The 19330-nt window shown below is 37.1% G+C and overlaps 1 protein-coding gene across 1 annotated transcript in view; it reads right to left on the bottom strand.

Annotated features, from left to right (window-relative positions):
• The window catches only part of LOC117182597 (transcription termination factor 5, mitochondrial), a 194315-nt gene that overhangs the window by 160518 nt on the left and 14467 nt on the right, over window positions 1–19330 (bottom strand). The window contains exon 3 of the mRNA XM_033375691.1: window positions 11177–11310. Within this exon, the coding sequence (XP_033231582.1) occupies window positions 11177–11310 (134 nt within the window). The remainder of the gene's footprint in view (window positions 1–11176; window positions 11311–19330) is intronic.

Genomic DNA, 19330 nt, shown 5'->3' on the forward strand with positions numbered 1-19330 from the left:
CTTATTGCATAAACGTGTTAGTTGGGCGTATAATCTAAACAATGAATAATACAAACTACAAAATAGCCTCGGAAAGGACTGGAACTTTTAATGACAAAAGGCTTGCACACGTAAAATCTAAAGGTCATGTTTCAGGCGACGAATGGAGACTGGGTGTTTGGAATTCTAGGGGAGTAAATGATCTAAAGGTAAAAGAATTGCGTGAAACTATGGACGCGAAGAAACTAGACATTTTATGTGTGTCTGAAACAAAGAAAACGGGATGCGAAACCAAAGACATAAAAAATGGCGTGTTGAAATGCGGATTTTAAATATGGTCAGGAGTAGACTGTGAATCACATGGTAAACAAGGAGTAGGTCTGATTTTGAATGAAAGAGCAAAGCAGCATCTCGGAGACCATGATTTCGTGTCTCCCAGACTGCTGTGGGCTAGAATGAAAGTAGGAATCAGAAGACTATTTATCATAGCATGCTACGCGCCGGTTGATAGTGATCCTAGAGAAGTAAAAAACGCCTTCTGGAACACTTTAAATGACACAATAAACATTTCCGAACATGGGGAAAGAATAATTCTACTAGGAGACATGAACGGTTGGGTGGGCTTCCAAAATCAGGATACAGAAAGAGTATTAGGTAATTTTGGGGATCCAAGAACAAACTATGACGGAGATAAATTAGTTGGTCTATGCTTAGAAAGGGGTTTGTTTACTACAAATACTTGGTTTAGGGATAAAATGATCCACATGTACACCTGGTCTAAAGGAAATAGCCACAGTATAATTGACTTTGTTGTTGCGGATGAAAGACTAAGAGAATTAGTCAAAGATACAAGAGTCATGAGGGGTCCTGAATGCAATACTGATCATTACCTTCTAACCTCAAAAATTAACTTAGGTCGGGGATGGAGAAAAAAAGAAAACCAAGAAAGCAAAATAAACGCGAATCAAAATTGAGAACCTACAGAAAACGGATGTGCGAATAGATTTCAAAAATAAGATAATCGAAAGCATAGATAGGGCAACATGGGAGAACGGTATAAAAAACAAAGATACAGAGGGCGCCTGGACAATGTTACGGGATATCCTTGTTAGATGTACGATCGAAGTGTGTGGTACCGCAGTTCTAGGAAGAATGTCTGGTGATGCGTGGTGGAATGATGAATTTCAGGCTCCCCAAAAAGCAAAAAGAGAAGCGTACAAGAGAACTTTGAACATCGCAAGTCTTAGCAATGAGGAAAGAAATAGACCTAGAAATGATTATAGACGCGAAAACAAGATACTTAAACGATTAGTTAAAGAAAGTAAAGATACAATTAGAGCAGAAGAAGAGATAAAAATACAAAACGACTTTGAAGGAAGCAGGAAACTACTTTATAAAAAAATGAAAGGAAACAAAAGTACAGAAATTGTCAACATGAGAAATAGTAGGGGGGAAATGGTATATAATGCAGACGGAATATTAGAGGCTTACAGAGACTATTTTAGGAGACAATTCGGAGATGAAGTTATAGGACACCACAACTGCGATGTTGAACACGATGCGATGGAAAACTCAATTGAAAAAGTCTGTGTCACTAAGGTTAGGGATATAATTAAGAACTTGAAAAACGGTAAGGCTGCCGGGGTAGACGGTATTAACGCTGAAATGCTTAAACACGGTGGCGCGTACATACCACATAGACTGTGCGCATTGATAAATTTATGTTTCGAGATGGAAGACGTCCCAGACGATTGGGAAAAAGCGATTATCGTACCAATATACAAGAGAAATGGAGATAAAAGCGAGTGCAATAATTACAGAGGGATTAGCTTATTAAGCACCGTAAGTAAAATATATTCCAAAATACTTATTCGTAGGGTAATGAAAATAACAGAAGCAAAGATTTGGGACGTCCAAAGTGGATTTATGCCAGAAAGGTAATGTACGGACCAAATATTTAGCTTAAGGAAAATAACAGAAAAAAGTTTGAGAGTAGGAAAAAAACTTTTCTGTGCATTTGTTGACCTAGAAAAAGCTTTTGACAATGTAAATAGAAGTAAACTTTGGGAAGTCCTGAAAGAGTATGTAGTCAATGGATAGATCCTACAAGCTATAAAAACAATATATACAGGTAGCAAAACGAGTGTAAGAGTGAATGGGAAACTGAGTGACTGTTTCGATATTATTCAAGGAGTTAGACAAGGATGCGTTATGTCTTCATGGTTATTTATATTATTTATGGACAAGTGTTTAAGAATGGCTCTCTTCGACGAAGAGGGTGTGGATCCCCAAACAGTAAGGGTATGTGGGTTAGCGTTCGCAGATGATAAGGTTGTTATGGCAGAGTCTATCGAAGACTCACAAAGAATGTTGAATAAACTAGATGCAAGCATGAAGAGCACGAGCCTCAAAATAACGCAAATAAAATAAAAACTATGATGTTCGAAGGAAAGAGTGAGAAAACACTATGCAATATTTTATTAAATGATGAGAGAATTGAACAAGTTGATAAGTTCGTATACCTTGGTAGCTTATTTACTAGGGACGGGAAGATAGATGAGGAATTAGATAGACGAATAAATGAAGGTAAGAAAGGTTATTGGTAGAGCAGGTCCCCTTATCAGAAGTAAAAATATATCAAATAAAGCTAAAATGGCAATACATAATTCTATATTTGTACCGACTGTACTATACGGTAGCAAGTCATGGACAAAGTAAGTAATGAGATAATTCTAAAAGAATGTGGTGTAGAAGAGACGCTAGTAGACACATGGGAAAAAAATCGGTTAAGATGGTTCGGACATTTTGAGATAATGCCAAATGAACGATTAACGAAACAAGTGAATCAAGGTAAAGTAAATGGCAGCGTGCCCAGAGGTAGACCGCGGAAAGAATGGCTTAAATGTGTGAATGAGACCCTAGTTAGAAGAGACATAAGAAGTCACAGAAACACGAGAGCCTGCATGAAAAAATGCATGGACATAAAAGAAGCTAGAGAAGTATGCCAGGACAGGAAAGTATGGCGGCAAATAGTTAATAAAAAGAATGTCCTTAGAGTAAATGACGCCTGAAACAAAAGACCTTGGCCACTAATGGACCCAAGTGGGGAACCTTACATAACGACTTCATGAGGTTCTTCGCTTGGGGTGATTGCTAGAGAGATTGATCAGCAACCTGGGTTGGAGCAGTGTTGCGGAACGTACGTGTTATTTGCTTAAATAGCACGAGAAATGGCTTAATGATGTAATAATAACAATAATAATAACAATAATAATAATAATAATAATAATAATAATAATAATAGAGCCTAGATGGCTCAAGAGCCTCGGTGGCTCAGTTGGTTAGACACTCGGATTTCACCTCAGAGGTCCGGGGTTCGATCCCTGAGCCGATACCTCTGGAAAAATTTTCAATGTACCTTTACCGAGGTTCTGGTGGTTCGGAACCCACCTTAAGCTGTAGGTCCCCCCATCGTGTACTTGACTGCAACCCAGTCCGTCAATGATGGGGTAAAACCAGGCTTTGTCCAATATGTCTGGGCAGACTGCTCTCATCAGATCACTTGATTGCATTATAAAAATGCGTCCGTGACTGATGATATATACCGGGACAGCCCCGTGCAAAAATGATCAAATAAAAATCCATCTCTAACCAAAAATGCCTTCGACATGTTGGGCAGTATAAGCGTGTGACAACATTTCAACACAGAAATGTTTTTATATCTTAGGCGACAGTTGATCAGACCCCTAATAATTGATCCTTAATAATAATATTTAAATAATTGTTGCCTGAGTGATAATTTCTTATCACTACGAAATATTTTCAAAATTATTAAGTGAAGATAATAAACAGTTACAAACTACTGCTATAAATAAATTAAATTAGAAACAACTAATAATCAATAGTCAATCAAATTCAAATTATAATTTAAAAATTTTAAAGGAATCGAAGGTGTCTCTAAGTCACGATATAACAGTCAGCATTTCTGTTAGAAGTCAGCGATTCACAATATAGCTTCCTTCCATTATTCATTTTCAAATTGTCGCTTAACAACGACCATCCAATCAAAGTTAGCAATGCTTGCAAAAATGCCCTACATCACCTATGCTTTCGTACCTTCGAGTCGGTCGCACTCAAAATTCTCATGGCAGTTCTTTACTACTTCTTGTACCGACTAACGGACGTAAGACACTTTCGGATATTTAGTCGACAGAAGACAGAACGCGAATTTAAATGACACAAAGACGTACAGACGTATAGCCATTTAAATTCAAAAACCAGCAAATATCGTTTCCTACCGTGAAAGATGTGTCGATTCTGCAAATCCGCTTAGTGCACCGAGAATAGATGGTGAATCTGGCACAGTGCAGTTCTCAACGAAGTGTTACGGTCCAGGAAAAAGTGTTAACCTGAAACGTTACCTTCTATCCCAAAAACAAGAAAGTTAATCCTTGCCCGCTCCTTTCTTTTCTCTTGCAAATGAAGCGTGGCAGTAAATATAAGTTAGGGTAAGTCCACTATAAACATTACTTTTGTTTCTTTTTATTCCATTGGAATTGTACCATCTCCTTTTATTTTATTTTAATAGTAGAATAAATAAACATTAAAAATAGAATCAGTGCATTCATTATGCAAAAGAAAACCCTTTTTCATCGTGAGATTCAACGGTAAGGGGACAGTGAAACAAGGGAACATCTTAAATTAATAAGATGGAAGTCACGATCTCACAAACTTAAACAAATTAACAACTTTAATTTGGCAGCTTGAACCTCCGGTACAGTATAATCGTTACAGTCCTTCCACAGGTGCTGTATACTAAAAATTATTATGTCATACGTAACAGCAGCAGCTCAGAAGGTAGTTTTATTAAACACCTGTTGCATTGTAAGAAACTTTCTCGATCATCAGAAAGCAAGCGACCAAAAATCTATGGAGTGGCTAATGGTATCTCTAAGAAAGTAATCAGAGGTGACTGTTCTCACCTCCAACGCTCGCGATCGCTAATAATTGTATACCTGCAAGATCATCGCTGGAAATTTCAAGCATCGTATTAAACTAACTTATAACATCTTAATCTCACCAATTACTTGATTAAGTCCGTGGCTATGATGTACAACCGGATTCACGCGAGTAAAAGTTTGAAAAAAAATAATAATACAATACAATTATCATACAAGTCACCGTGAAGCAATCATAAAAGTTCAGGCTAAGATTTATTAATTTTTTATGTAGAAAATTTAACTTCGTTTACTCAAATTATGGGGTTTCAATATTTTCAATGACATAAGGCTCCGATAAATAATACGAATTTAAGAAATCTTTTTAAAATATGTGCTGTCATTTTATAAAGAATATTAGCAAAAATACCATTAACATGGAAGAAGTTCACTTCTACACACTTACATTTCGCCCGCATGTTCACCTCATATTTTAAGTCAGAAATGCCCATTCCGCAGTATCTGGTGGTAGGGCGCACTATACATGCCAATAACTTGTTTAAACACACTGCATAAGAACTTTCCAGCTGTCCTAAACAACAGGATTGTTCGAAGAATTGAGCCTGTGTGGAGAGAGATGTACGAACAACATGGCTCGAAAATAGGTGTAGCAGGATGCCGAGAGAACCTGATAATTGACAGGTGCGTCTGCAAAGCCGCATCAGCCCATCAGCCCAACCTGCCAATTGGTCTGGATTGACAACCGAAAAGTTTTTGATTTAATCTGTCATAGACTCATCATCTGTCTGTTGGAAAGCTTGAAAGTTGATCCACATAAAGTGAGATACATAGAGATTGATGCCCTTTTGGAAAATTGGATTTACTATATCATCTGGAAAATAGCGAGTGATAACGAACAATGTCCCCTTGCATAGAGGCGTCTTTTAGGGCGACACCATGAGCCCTCTGTTTTTTTTGCGTTACACTTTTGCCTCTATATCTCGCACAACAAAATTCGTCTGGATACCTCTGTGGCGACACTAATCGTCAGGAAAATAAGGTCACTCATGCATTTTATATGAATAACTTACAGATCTATGCTTCTGGTAAAAGGAAACTTCAGAGTGCTTTAAATATCGTCAAGCAATACACAGGTGAGATTGGTATGGAGTTTGGATTGGACAAGTGTGCCAAAAATCATCTGAAGAAAGGAAATATTATTGGCGTTCCCGAGGACCCTTAACTTATCGACACAAGTGTTGTTAGACATCTTGACAGTGGAGAGAACTATACATACCTGGGCGTGCCTGAAAGCCGTATTCAGGACGCAACATCAGTGAAGGAGTCTGTTCGAAGCAGATACAATCATCTTGGTCGGAAAATTTGGTCTTCAAATCTGTCGGCGTTGCACAACGTATCTGCGACTAACATGCTTGCGGTCCCGGTTTTATTCTATTCGTTTTGGGCGATTCAATGGACGAAAGACGATTTAAAGGCTCTTACCATCGCTACACGTAAGATCATGCATTTGCATAAGAGCTTGCATATCAATTCGTCTGTTCCGCGATTATATATTCCACGCCGTCAGGGCAGAAGCGGACTCCTGATTCTCCCGTGTCTTCATAATCGAATTGTTTTAAGTACAGCTTACATCGTTGCAAATAGCAGAGATTCTCTCCTAAAAATGGCCAGTAACCACGAGATGATTGGCAAAGGAGTGTTCCTTTATAACTCGCGAAGCATGGGGCCGAGACCCATGATGATATACTATCAGGGTGTCCTAGATACGTTGAACGTGATGCTGCTCTGCCGAACGCTTCGAGGCAGATAGAGTCAATTGTGCAAAACGAGAGGTGCCCACTTTTCTGTAACTACAATTTTTGGACAGCCGTCTCAGTGGCACAGTCGCGGCCTGAAATCGTTCTCCAAGACTTCGAGAAACGACCTATATTCGTGATCGAATTTTCGGCTCCGGTCCACTACAGCATCACTGCTAAGGAGAATGATATGGAGGAGAGGTGTCAAGATCAGAAATCTGTCATCCTTGGATAGCTTCGTGACCTTGAGACACACGAGGATTTTGCCAGACTACCATTGTGATTTCATCGTACCCTTATCTGCTGGGGATTGTGTCAGTATTGAAAAGTCTCGCACGTCAGCATCACTAGGAGAAAAGGCTTTTACTATAATCTAAGAAAGAGCCTCGGCCTATAACAATTTCGGGTGCTTTTTCTTTGTCAGTCCCCATGCCTTTACAGTACTACTTATAAAATTAATTTTTACTTAATTTAACGTTCACTTTGCTCTTCTCTTCGTGATCTTTGCAATCTTCCTTTTCCGGAAAACGGCATACTGTGAAGATGACGAATACTTCTTCCAAATCAGAGTCTATTATGGAAAGGTTACAAAAGAGAGTTTTTAGGTTTTCAGTCTTAATGAGATGATTTTCTTTGGAGATAAAAAATATTACCATTTCAGAGAAGTTTGTTTTAGCAAATTGATATTGAGTATCAGCAGTCAAAACATGATTCTAAGAGGACTCCTGGAAACTTGTACGTGAGGCGAGTCTTTTTAAATTGCAAAATTGTTATAGGAACTCAAAACTCAATTTTCATTCAAGGTCTTTCACATAACATAAACAGGCTTCTAAATGAAACTGATAATGTTAGAACTGACACTCAAAAAAAATATATTGCCTTTTATCACAGTTTAAATAATATTTTAGTAATGAACATTGAGTGATTAATTAGAAGCTCTTATGTGTATTAAAGTAGAAATTAAGGGGGCAAAACTGTGTGCATAAAAAATTATTCCTAAATAGCTGATGTAAAATTATGTATGTTTTCCTCGAGATGCTCTCTACCACTTCCTTCCAGGACAAGGTACGATTAAGGAAATATCCCAAAAACAATATTGCCTGAGTTTTGCCCGGGTTAAGAGTGAGTCCATTCTTCCAGGCCCAGAGGATAACGTGATCGATATCCTCCTGGACTAGAACAGGTAATCTACTTAGAGAAGACATCGGTCACTTATGGTTGACCATATCAAAAGCCTTCGAAAAATCAAACAGGACTACAATCGTGATCTCCCTATTATCCATTGCTAATTTAAGATCCGTCGTGACATTATGGGGAGCAGTAAGAGTGCTATGTTTCGCCCGAAAATCCGATTGCATCGGGTCAATGGCCCTAGATGTTTTAAGAAATTTGGAAAGTTGCAGGTGGACAATTGTTTCAAGTGATTTAGATAGTGCACATAAAATAGAAATTAACCGGAAGTCTTTCGGGGAAATAGCTTTAGAAATTTTGGGAACCGGGCAAATTCGTGCTTGGGCGGGATTAGGTGTAAACGTCTAAGAAGATGCCAAATATCCTCTTTTTTGTCTCTATGTGCAATCTCGTTATAATTGTATCGATTAAACGCATCTCTAATCTTAGTTTGAACTAAGTTCCTGAGTTTACGAAATTCAGCTTGTATTATATTGCTTTTTGTTCGTTTTGCAAGCCGGCGCTTGCCATGACGTTCCCTCATCAGATTTTTAATTTCAGGTGTGATCCAGGGGTCTGCTTTATTGACATTTTTAGGAACGTGTAGCGGTGAAAATTTGTTGAATGCGGAGACTAGGCAGTTAGTAATAGCGTCAATTTTATTATTTATATCTGTATCTAGTAATATTTTTTCCCAATCATACGTCATTAGGTGTTCATGGAATGCATATTCATCAATATTAGAGAGATTCCGCACCAGCCTTTGGGTTGGTATTGAATTTAAATTATAGGAAATATTAAAGGCAAAATATTCTTCCACCAGAAATCCAAAGATATTTAATTTTCTTGTCTCTTCGGAGACCGAGAGCAATAGCATAGATTTTTCGGTTGCGTGGAGCTAGAGCCTCGCGAAGATAAATAAAGCGTTTCTTAATTTCGGTCCATCCCAAACTCGAGGTAGAAAAATCCCTTTTGACTTTACGTCTCTCGAACATTTTATCGCGTAGATCCTGACGATTGAATTTTACTACAATGATCGGTTGGGTAGTATGATGAGTGAGTGACGGTGCTTTAATAATACGGTAAATGTTGACAACGTCGTCCTTAACAAGAGGTGCATCAAGAGCCCTGGCAATCGACCCTACGTTGGACATAAGGTCCTCGTTTGACTTCATTGGAAGACCATGGATTTCAAGAGTAATATGTAAAACCGTTTGATCGTTCAGATTCTGCGCGTGTTCAAGTGCAGCCACTTTCATCTTAAGGTCGTTTACTTTCTTCTTGACGAGGTGAATTTCCTCAATTTGCAGTACAGAGCCGCCTTCGAGAGAATCTATGCGGATGGTGTTATTGGTGAGGTCAGTCTTCATTTCCAAAAGGGTGGCATTTAACTTTTTATTAAATTCCTGTTGTCGAGTTTAGAATTCACTAAATCTCGCTAAAATCTCACGAGACTGCGCAAGGGATTCACTTTGGGCGTCCGAGACCACTTCACGTAAAAGTTCAACGAGGCCCGGAGGTAGAGCAGGTGGATTAACAGGGGTGGGAGTAAAGGGTACAGACGTACCGACGTTTACATCCTTTGCAGACATAATCCATCTGGCCCTTCTTAAGTTCTTCAAAGTTTTTTTTTCGATGCCAAAATTAGCATAGGTCAAGTGAATGAGACTGGCACACTTCACACATACTAGAACCTTAGGACCACCCCTAGAAATCACCAAGTTGCACTCCGGATACGCTCCCATGTTAACGTAATTTATACATAATAAAAATAACTATAACTGTTGTAAAAAGTTTGCACAGATTAGCAATAATTAAACCAGTTAACGCAAAGTTAAAAGTCACAACCAAACCGGCGACAAACACTTTTACAACATACTAATTTGAAGCACAAAAAAGAAACTGAGACACTCAAGAAATCATGAAAGACTGAAGCGAAGCAAATCGACACGTCCGTACCCGAGTAGTACCAGTAGTAAAAAAATATATTCTGATTATTATATTATTTTAGTTTAATCTCACACTTTAATACGTTTTTTATACAGATCTGATGAGATGAGGGAAACCAGCTGTGTTTCTGAAACTTAATCGTTTCGATACCTCTTTTTTAAATAAATTTACACTGTAAGTCTGGAGGGTGTCATCTTGATCAGTTCTCTCATCTAAATTTATCAATTATAAATTTTCCTCGGCGTAAAAAAATAAAATTTTATTCTTTCTCTAAATTGAAATTACACAGCTCATTTGTGCTCATCAACAATGTTGATGCACCTAGGCAGCTATAGTTGAATAGGAAAATAGGAAAACTACGTTGTTCATTAGTGATCTCTTCAACTTATCTAACATTTGGTTCTTCGAGTCAATCACCAACAAAATAACAGAGACGTTTGATAGGTCACTGTCACATACAGCTGAATCAGAATATTTGAGTATCTATGGTCCGTGAAATACGTACAAGTGGGTTGTCCACATCAGATACACGTAAAAGAAATATTTATTAAATCAATTAAATTTAAGATATTAGTTTTTCAATCAGAATGCAGAAAAAATGAGCTAATGTCACTTCCGATATATGTAAATAAAGAGAGTGTGTGACCGTCCGCGAAGAAAGAGACCTAATGCAGAAAAAATCGATTTTTATTATATTATGCCAATCGATAGTTTCTAAGTTTCTCTTTCATTTTCAATAATCATAGTTTTTTCAAGTCAATAACTTTTCTTCTTATTAAGCTAGACAGACACAATAAACATACGCGGAGAGAAAACGAAAGGCCTTCGAAAAACAAGCCCCACCACTCACCACTACTGGGACTATAGCAAAAGCGGACCGATGCGAGCGAAAATCACGGATATGGCGCCTAAAAGTGTAGTGGTAAGTAGACGGGGTGCTTTTCGTATACGCATCCCTACTACTTAAATACTGGCTTACGCACTCTGCTACATTCTCCCGTCCTGAAAAATTCAGTTTTGACGTATTGGGTCCCTTTCTTCGCGGACGGTCTCATATGTGTACGTCCATCTCAAAACGGGTCATGTATCCGGTGTTGAGTTTACTGTATACATTTCTGACAGAATCCAATAAAATCGACATTATAGGTTATTTTCAAATAGATGTACACATATAAATCATTAAAAAACATATTTACCAGGTGAGCTAAAATTATTTTAAATTCTGACAAAGTCAAAACATGTGACTACCTTTTAGTTTATACCTATATGTTGCTTTTAAATGTATAATTTAGCCGCACTGCTTCAATTATTGAAAAAAATTACCTTGATAATGATATATCATTGAGATTCGTGGCTCCGAATTCTTTAAACAAAAGAATTCTGTTCTCAATATTCAATGGTTTCAAGTGTAACATTTTAGATGTGCAGGATGTATCAGTCAGTTTTATGTCGTATTTCTGAAAGAAACACAATTTTTATAATGAGTAAGCAATCATTTTTATCTAGCGCACAATTAAATTAAGTATGTCAAGGCTTAATTTAAATTCAAAACATCTTTACTAATGAAAATTTTTAGATAATGCATTAAAATGACCTCGAAATTGACAATGGTAAACACGATTATTTTCTTAACACATGTATGAGTTTAATCTAAGTAAATACTGCTTGCTGAGCGCAATCGCGTGAGCGGCAATAGGCACTCACTGTTTTATTTTTGAATTTGAGGTGGTTTCATTGTCGGACTAATATGAATGTCAAATGACAAATGTAACGGCATCTATAGATGACATAACGCGAAATCTTTACCACAAGTTATCTATTTTTCTTAAAACGTAATACTGTATAGAATTTTTGTATGTATTATGTCATTAACTGAGTTTTCAGTTTTTTTCTACTTCAAATTACTCCAAGAATTATTTCCACTGGCACTAGAAAACCAAGATAGGAATACCCGCAAAGAACATATTTATGGACAATGATTTACTTACTGAGTTTTTGTTTTTATTTTTCGTTTAACTTCGTGTACATTCGAAATTGACTTTCGGGGTAATTCGAGAAATATTAAAGCAAATTAAGAAGTCCGTAGAGTGTGTCTCAATATTCGAATTAAAACCACTACGTCTTAAGTGTTAATATCAGGTCTGACTTAATAATGCATCGTCACTCGTGTGCATTTTTTAGATCAAATATGACATTCTTGTTTTGACGAGCTTTGATTTTCGGATCGGTTTATTCGATTCGATCGAGCCAGCGATCGAATGTCAAAAAACCGATACTACCATCAAATTAGTTTTTTTCTCAATTTGGATTTATTTAAACGTGTGCATTTTGCAGGACAAAATATGGCATTTTCGATTCAACGATCTTTATTTTCAAAAGTTTTATTTTGAATTTCAATTGTTGAAAATTTAGTTATTAAAACTTGAAAGAATTTAGAAAATTTTCAGATTGAAATAAACCCGCAAAATGATGATAGAAGTAATGGGGGTATGTTAAAAAGCAGGAAAAAAGGGGAGAGGAAATAAAGAAAGAAATTAGGCAGGAAATTGACGAAATTAAGAAAGAAATGAGGAAATAAAGAGACGTGGGTACAAAGACTAGAAAAATAGGAAAAGGCGAATAAAAAGGTAGAGGAGTTGAAAGGTACGATAAAAAAAAGGAAGCTCAAACTAAAGAAATGGAAACTAAAGAAATGGAAACATAAATAAGATGGAAGTGATGATAAAGAAGAGAGTGTTCTATGAAAGTTCGGAGAGAATAGAGAATGATTCCACATGGAAAGAAGGGAAGATGCAGCCTGAGTTAAAGAAAATAGCGGAAAAGGAAGGTGTATGGTGAGGTTGGGACGAGAACAGGGAAGATTGAATAAAAAATAAGGTGTCAGGAAAATAGGAGAGAAAGAAGCGGGAGATATAGAAATAATAAATAGTAAGAAACAAAGAAAGACGAGAAACGATAGCAGGGAAGATTGGAGAAAATGCTACTAGAATATAGCAGGCTTTTAAAGAAAGGATGGGGGGTTTATGAGAAATTTGCCACAATGGGATGTAGTAGTAATGATGGACACGTGACTAGATGAAAAGATATGCGAAAAAGTAAGGGGAAGATTACCAAGAAGTTACACGTGGCAGGTTTAAAATGCAAAAATTAACAATAAAAATGCCAGAGCAATGGGGAGAATGGTGATGGGAGTAAGGAAGACTGAAAAACAGAAGATAAAAAAGTGATGAAAGAACAAAAAGAAGGATTAGATTAGTGGAAGAGATAAATATGGGAGGACAAGTGGAAGGTAGTGGATAGAGGGTATGAGAGAACTGACGGAAGAAAATAAGCAAGAGATTAGACTTATTAATAGGAGATTTTAATGCGAGAACAAAAGATAGATTAGGAAGGATATGGAGTGGAGAGAGAAAGAAAATCCAAAGACAAGATAATGAATAGAGGGAATGATTCGGATCATTTTCCCTTAATAGTGACATTAGAGGGACAAAAAAGTAATAAAAATATGAATAAAAGGGTAGCAAAGGTAAAAAGTGTAGGAAAAGGAGATTCGTCCTGGCAAGGAAAAGAACGCTTCACAGAAAAGGACAGAAATTTCAAAATAAAAGAAGGAAATGCAAAGAGGAGATAGAGGTAATAATAGAACAAGTAAAAAGAGTATTAGGGTGCACAAGCAAAAAAAAGTTAGTGAAGCAGAGGATAGAACTGAATGGGACGAGGAATGTAAACAGAAGAAGAAATAAGTAAGAAAAGAATTAAGCAAATGGAGAAAAGGGACAAGTAGTGAAAAAAGATATAGGAGAAAAAAGAAGTACTCTGAGTTGCGTGATGAATAACAAGACCAAACGGAGAGAAAAGAAGAAAAAAAGTAAAACAGGATATTGAGATGGTGCAATGGAAAAATGCTTTATGATATTACTAGGAGAAGTAGAGATGAAAGTTAATAAAGGAGGAAAATATTGTAGGGAAACATATGAGAAGGACATAACAAGGGTGAAAATAGTCAAGGTATTAGTGACAATGAAAAATGGAAAGGCATCTGGTATAGATGAGATTTCAAATGAAGTCTCGAGATATGGCGAGGGTGCAGAATGAAAGGAATGGGCACGGATAATGTGCGATAAATTATGGAGAGGAAAAAGATGAGCGGAGTTATGAAAAGACAGAGTAGTGGTACCCAGGGGAAATTCTAAGGATTTTTGAGAACTGCCCGACTTTAAGAATTTTTTAGAAGAGCCCGACCTGACAGCCGGAATCGGGCAAACCCCGAATGGACAGGAGGGGAATATTGGTGAACGAAATGATCTCCCGTAACGACAGAATCTTTCTGAATCGGGGCCATGAGCTTACGTTCAGAAAAGGTTTCGGGGGATCAATAATCGACCTCACGATCACCACGACCTCAATAGGGTCGAAGATAGACGACTAGCGGTTTCTCGAGGAAACAAACCTTAATCGACCACCAAAGCATCGAGTTTAGTCTAACGAACCAGAAAACAGGAAGTTCGAAAAGGATGGTCGGAAAAGTGAAAAGCCCCTCCTGCAACACAAGAGTCTGAATAAGAACAAACTCCGGGATTTTCTCGAGGAAACCAGACTCATTGATAAGCTTCATTGGATTAGGTCCACTGAGCCGATGGAGAGCACGGTGTGCTCGGCGAGGCGGAAGGTGATTGCAGCATGCGAACACTCGACATCCCGCAGGAGGCAGAGACGGGCACAAGGCGTGATGTTGCGGTGGAACGACACTCTGTCGGGCCTGCGTAGCACATGCAATGAAGCGCGACAGAAAGCCACCTGCTCTAAGGGTGATCCCGCGCTGTATCTGACATGGAAGATCGCTGAGGTGACTTATAAAAGAAGGCCATGAGATAGTCACCCAGAAATTAGTGATTCGGCGAAGGAGCTCCGGCCTGGACGACCCCGATCAGGTCAGTAGCTCCGGCGTGGAGTTCGCTCTTGTGAAGATAGCTGTCTGCAAGGAGGCTAGAAGCCGACTAGTATCGAGATGTCACGAAAGATGGAGCTGGGAGAGCACTGGCAAATGGGCACACCGTCTAATCCCAGATTTTTCCCCCTGGCTAGAGAAGAAGCACGGCGAAATTGGCTTCTACCTGACGCAGGCGCTGACGGGTCATTTTTGTTTTAACGCGTACCTGAAGCGCTTTAATAAGAGGAATAAAGAGACGTGTGATAACTGCGGTTCCTCAGTGGACGATGCAGAGCACACTATCTTCGCTTGCGACAAGTGGAACGTGGCAAGAGAGGCTGCGTGTCAGGCGGTGGGTGCTGAACTAACCCCCGATACGATGGTTCGTCTCATGCTCAAATCTGAGTAGTTTTGACTGCAAGCCGAGTCCTTCGTCACGCATGTAATAAGAACTAGACATCTCGATGGGCGTTCCAGGGGTGAAAGAAACAAGTTGGGCCAGTGAGAAATCATCGCCAACGAACGGGGAACAGGTGAGGGAAATGTCGCATAAGAGACTGCAAGCAGGAACCCACTGCCCGTGAAGTTTAAAGCCGACAGGCAGTTTGGTGAGCAGTGTTATGTGTTCTGGAGAGGTTTTCGGTTTTAGTTGTTATGGCTAGACCCGTCCTAGGAGACTCCAGCACAAGGTCTATAAAATAATTCGCCCTTTTTCCTCCTTATAAAAAACAAGAATAACACAAATATGCCCTATTAGTTTCCTATTAAAATTTACCTGAAGAGGAAGCTTAAAAGGCCTCGAAACCTGTCGGATCTTTGTAGTATAAAACGACAGATAAATAATAGAGAAGCGACAGAGAGGTGGTTTTTGATACCTCGTCGTTTTTTCTCTTTTTTCAATTGTCCTGTATGTGTCTCTAATGGTCTGCTTTACATTGTTATTTGAAAACATATTTCTCTTATTGTAACTCTTTAAAATACTCAACAGAGACGTTAAGGCATACACCCTGTGCTGTTCTTTAGCATGCAGTACTTTTAACGTTCTTAAAAATTCGATTCTTAGTCACCCAAAAACTTTAAATCTAGGTATAATAGGAACTTTTAATCTAGGCATTCCGGTACAAGATAAATACTTGGTTGCCAGAGGTTTTTTTCATGTATAACTTAATATAATTATTCGAAGTATATCCCTATATGAAAGCCTCTCCCTTAACGCCTGCAATAATGGTAGTCTTAGGAAGATTCGCTTAATACTTCAATAAGATTGTTGTATGCCGTGGCGTGTACAATCGTTGTTGGTTAAATTTAAATCTTGTGACAGTCAGCGAAAACAGAAAAGAGAAATTGTGCTCATCAGTCATTCCATTATTTTGGATGTACTTAATAAATTACCAAGGGTACCTAACAATAAAATTTTAAATAATTTCATTATTTAATATTAACAGTATTTGAAAATTTTGTCAAAATTTAAAAAAATGTCAAAACTGAAAGAATGTGAAATATTGCGAACCTTTCCAGTTTAATTATTCTGAAAATATGATAATTATGCATGCCTTCTGATTGGAAAGATTAAAAATCATTGACTTAAAACTTGAAGCGTTAAATCTTAAACTCTGATAAATTAATGGATCATTGTAGAATCGGAATAGTTTGGAGGATAGAATCCCAAAAATAATTTTCGCGCAAACAACTCTCTTTCGTGAACTATTCTTTTATCATATTTTTCATGAGCGAACAACGAACAGGAAGTTTCAGATAACCCTCTCTCCTGTGACACACAAGAGCCACGTGACGAGTGCGAATTTAAACGCTCTCAAGCGCGTATGTGTGTGAGTGAGATGAGGCAAGGAGTGAGGGCAAGCGAACGGAGAGGAAATCGGGAAACGAGGAGTGTCGTCGCGAGAAGTGTCATAGAGTCTACTCTACTTCGTAATTTATTACTGCATTACCCGTATTATTACGAAGTGTCTAAGTATACCGAAATTTGTGTACAAATATGGGTATCTACACAAAAATTCAACCAAAAAAATCTGGCTATTTGTACCCAAATTTCGCTCCACGTTGTGGCGGCCTTATTATTATTATTAATACTTCCTAGCTTCAAAACTATTTCGAGTCAGCAATTATTAACTCATTAATAAGAATTTAATTTTTAACACCTTACAGCCTAAATTAAATAATTTTCCCATTTTCCATTTTCCATTTTAAGGTCAACGGTAAAGGTTCACATTATTTTAGATTCTTTCCATTTTTAACGGTTCCAGAAATATTTTCAATATTCCAAAAGATTCTAAACGATTTCAAAATATTTAAAATATTGAAAAAGGTTTCAGAAATATTGCATATATTCCAAACGATTTAGAAAGATTTAAAACATTTGACAATGAATTCGCAAAGATTTGATATTCTGTCATTAGCGTCTCTCTTGATTCCAGCATCCGTAGCAACATCGTTTTGATCTTTTTTCTATTGAAGAATACGTTATGAAAATGTTCGATTCCTTCTATTATATCTTTCGCGAAAATAACTCCTTTTACCCATTTGCAGACAACGCTATCCGTAGAATCGCGATTGAAAGGGCTCCCTTTTAAGCTAATTGCCCGAATTAGCGTTTGGTCAATGGTATGTTCTGAGAATATGCCAGAAAAGAATTTTTCCGAACACCTGGCTGTGAAATATCCGCTTTCGGTAAACTTTTTTAATTCTTCTGGGTCCATTTTTTTCCTCCATTCCGTCATATCCTGCAAATTTATTTGAGCGGACTTGGCATATGGAAAATGCCCTGATGCATGGAATTATGGAATCATAAGCTGAATTATGATTAAGGATTTTGTTTACGTCTTACGGTCTTAATTAATTAAAAGAATAAAACGAAATTACTGGAAAGTTCGTTTATTGAAATTCTGACATTTCGGCTATCACTGCGTGCCTTTTTCAGAGAATCTAAATAAATATTATATAAATAACGATCGTTTCTTATATATAATAACAAACAAATTTGTTTAAAAAAAAAGTATTAGAAATAAAAATTTCTGTGCTTATTATCTTGTAAAAAACAAGAATATTGAATTTTGGAATCAAACATCGGTCAATAGTTGAGTGGCAGTTTTTAAAAGTAATACTGATGTGTGACACCAAATTAAATTAAAATATACAAAAACATAGAATATAAAAGCCTCATAAAAATTGAAGAGGCTTTTTTGTGAAACTACAACTTAATCAACGGAAAACACAAAATTCTTACAATGTTTTTGGACATCGACGAACGTATAGCAAAGTAGACAGGAGGCATACAATAAGGCGGTATGTTCATTAATACAGAATCAAGGTGTCATTTAAAGGAACCGCGAATGAAGAAAGCGCGCCAAAGTAATTGTAATTTTAACTTGGTTTTGTTTATTTTATAATACTTTGATATATTTTGTTGACATTCATAATTTCTGTCTGCAAGTTAATCGAAATATTGTAATATCTGTTTATAAAAATTGATTCTATCATACGTTTTTTATATGTATTTTTTTCTCTAGCAAGAATTTTAATATTGTAAGAATCAAAATAATGGTTTAAGTTCCAAAAATGTTGAGAAGGGCCTGTATTGGAATTTCCAACTCTATAATCTCTTTTATGTTTCGAAAATCTAGTTTTTAATCTTTTAGCTGTTTCACTAATATAAACTTTTTCACAGCAACCGATTTTTGACTTCAAACTTAAATATTCTTGTTTTTTACAAGAAAGTAAGCACAGGTATTTTTATTTCTTTTACTTTTTTCAAAAAAAAATTTTAAAAAAGTAAAAAAGTTCGTTATTTATATATTATTTATTTCAATTCTCTGGAACAGGCACGCAGTGATAGCCGAAACGTATAAAGTTTAACAACCGAACCTCCCAGTAATTTCGTTTTGGTTCTTATCAAATCTACTAATTAATTAGATGGATTGTATGCAGGTGCAATTCCCAATCCCCCATTTGGTCAGCAGCAATAAAATCTTTCAATATTGTTACCATTTGAAAGTAACTGATCCACAATTTTGCTTTTCTTTTCGAGTTCTGACATCTTGCTCTCGAATATGTCGACTAATTTTTTGAAAACATAATTTTCTTTTATTTCTGCCACATTAAGCATATTTAAAGTGTTAGAACTTTTTTCATCTTCTGTCAAAGCAAAAATTCTGCGTTGTATTCCATGAGATCGTGAAAAATTAATTTTGAAAGGGCTACTTGCAGCAGTATATGAGCACGTACTGCTCTCGTGTAGACATATCCGGACATGATGTGTTGTATCGTGGTTTCAGCATAGACATGTTTGAGGCTATGTCTCTAGCTTTCATGTACAGGGGCCGATCGAACGTTATAATACACGTTCTTATGCCTGCAGATGTTGCATTTCCCATAGAGACCTTCATGGCAGTGTACAGTGGATTATAGTCACATGGTGCTGCATTGATGAATAGTAAAAAATTTATAGTGGACATTTTAATATGTTGCTTCTCCGTTAACTTAACCATGAAGCCATTCCATCCCGTGTAATCGTCGTTACTCTTATATTT

This window comes from Belonocnema kinseyi, chromosome 2, assembly GCF_010883055.1.
Source record: "Belonocnema kinseyi isolate 2016_QV_RU_SX_M_011 chromosome 2, B_treatae_v1, whole genome shotgun sequence".
Classification (NCBI taxonomy): domain Eukaryota; kingdom Metazoa; phylum Arthropoda; class Insecta; order Hymenoptera; family Cynipidae; genus Belonocnema; species Belonocnema kinseyi.